At 43.5% G+C, this 2,396-nt stretch overlaps 1 protein-coding gene across 1 annotated transcript; it reads left to right on the forward strand.

Annotated features, from left to right (window-relative positions):
• Position 1: 1 nt before the first annotated feature.
• Positions 2 to 1,794, forward strand: LOC107467369 (transcription factor TCP7; the record flags this gene model as incomplete). Its single annotated transcript, XM_016086444.3, has 1 exon — positions 2 to 1,794. A coding segment is annotated over one exon (669 nt), but the record flags the coding sequence as incomplete, so codon positions are not given.
• Between the last annotated feature and the right edge of the window lie 602 nt (positions 1,795 to 2,396).

Below are 2,396 nucleotides of genomic sequence, written 5' to 3' on the forward strand. Positions count from 1 at the left end.
CGACGGACGCGGCCGCCGTATTCGGATGCCTATCATATGCGCCGCCCGCGTCTTCCAGCTCACCCGCGAGCTCGGCCACAAGTCCGACGGCCAGACCATCGAGTGGCTCCTCCGTCAGGCCGAGCCCTCAATCATCGCCGCCACCGGAACTGGAACCACTCCCGCCAGCTTCTCCTCCGTTTCCGTCTCCGTACGCGGCGGTGCTGGCTCTCTCTCTTCTCCTTCCTCAACCTCCGCAGCGTCTTCGCTCGACCACAAGCCCTTGCTCGCTCCCACTCCCTTCATACTCGGCAAGCGCATACGCACCGACGACGACGCTTCCGCCAAGGACGACGGCGTCTCCGTGGGGCCCGCCGTGGGGTCCTTAGTGGGCCCCGGAGCTCCCGCGGGGCTCTGGGCCCTCCCGACCAGGCCCGATTTCGGTCAAATTTGGAGTTTCGCAGCGGCTGGTCCTCCGCCGGAGATGGTTGTGCAGTCGGCGGCGGTGTCGGTGTCTCAGCAGCAGCAAGCTTCTTTGTTCGTTCACCATCAGCATCAGCAGCAGCAACAAGCCATGGGAGAAGCTTCGGCGGCGAGGCTGGGAAATTACCTTCCTGGACATCTGAATTTGCTGGCTTCTTTGTCGGGAGGGCCTGGAAACTCCGGCCGGAGAGACGATGAGCCTCGCTGAATTCGCGGTGGTTTTGGTGGCTGAGATATGAACTTGGAAGATGGTGGTGTTTGTTTCGTATATATATATAAATATATATATCTTGTTTTGTGTATGGTTATCTCTTTGTTCGTTGTGTGTGCAAAGCAGAAGATGCTGAGTAAAATTTTTAGGTTTAGGGCTCTTTTATTTTTAGTTTTTTGAGTGGAGAAGTCCATGAATTCAATTAGGGTTTTTTCTTTTTAATTTAATCCCTTCTGGTTTGAAGAATTAATTAGGCTTTTTAGAAGTTCAAAATTGTTTAGAACTCTGGGGTTTTTGCTGGAAGAGAAGAAAAAAAGATGGGGTGAAGAGAGAGGTGATGGATGGATTTGTTTTAAGTTATTTATTATGATGATGATGAATTGCTGCAGATTGAGGCTGGAAGCGGTTTTCAGGACCTTGATCATCAGTGTTTGCTGTGTGCAAGTGCAAATGCAGCTTGGAAATTCATAATGTTGGTTGTGATTAAAAGAAAGCAAGGTTCTCCGAGTTGGAGAGACTAATAAGCTTTGTAATGATAATAGGATTGCATTATTGGTTGCTTGGTTTTTGAGTTTTTCACTTACTCTAGTCCATCATGTCCTAAATCCTAATGGAGTGCACAAGTTTGGTTGTTGTTGCAGCCAGCTCAAGTGCAATTACTAGTAGATTTAGTGTTAATGGTGGTCAAGCTCAACTTAACTTTGCTCCCAATTTGTTGGAGTACACAACTCAACACAACACACCACACTACATTCCAATTCCTGTGAAAGAATTCATGTGTTGTTCTTGTTAATCATATGGGTTTTGGCACAGCTTGATGGATGGTGAGTGGTGTGGTGAGTAGTCAATGCTATCCTCTCTCTCAATCTCTCTATCTCTTTCACTTTCACAGCTAGCTCCTTTGCTGGTCTTAAGTTGTTCATCATGATGTTGTTTTCTGAGGTCACTATAGTGTGTGTGGAAGACCAGTGTTTTGATATTTATTATCTACAATTCTTAGCCATTTCTTAGATTGATGATTATCAGCGTGAGAATAATGCTTTTTTCTTGTATATGTAAGAAGTGGGATTGTTTTTTGGGTTTGCCAGTGATGTGAATAAAAACCCATCTTGTTTTTTCTATTCTTTATTATTATTGCTATCTCTCCCATGTTTGATTGATTCTTATCTGTCATTTTCTATGTACTTATGCTGCAGCTAGCCAAGACTTTTTCAATAATTTTCTTTTCTTTTTTTTTCTTCTGTGGCTATTTTGGTTCTGTTTGCTTTATGTTCTTAATTCTTATGGCCAATTTTGACCTTTTCTGAAGATGGCCTAGCTGTATTTAATAACCCAGTTGCGTCTGTTTTTGTAACGTTCGTCATCATGGTTGGTGTTGGGTTTCATGCTAGTTTGTGTCATTTCCATGGTACTCTTTTTTCTGCTAGTTTTTGTCACTTCCATGGTAGGGTACTACTATATTACTTCTTGCTCTTTTCTGGGAACTTGTAGTCTGGCTTTTCAGTATTTAAGGTAAAATAAAGTTATTGGGTATTCCCAGTCTTAAATATGTAACAAGAAATTATCAAACATTCATGCTCATGGTATGGTTACTATTTTTGACGTTTCACCTTTGGTTAAAAACCAATCCCATGTTGGTGCATTTGATTCAACAATATATATAGACACACACACACACACACACACACTCTGGTTTTCATGCTGATATAAGAACTCAATTTTT

This window comes from Arachis duranensis, chromosome 9 (assembly GCF_000817695.3).
Source record: "Arachis duranensis cultivar V14167 chromosome 9, aradu.V14167.gnm2.J7QH, whole genome shotgun sequence".
In the NCBI taxonomy this organism is placed as follows: domain Eukaryota; kingdom Viridiplantae; phylum Streptophyta; class Magnoliopsida; order Fabales; family Fabaceae; genus Arachis; species Arachis duranensis.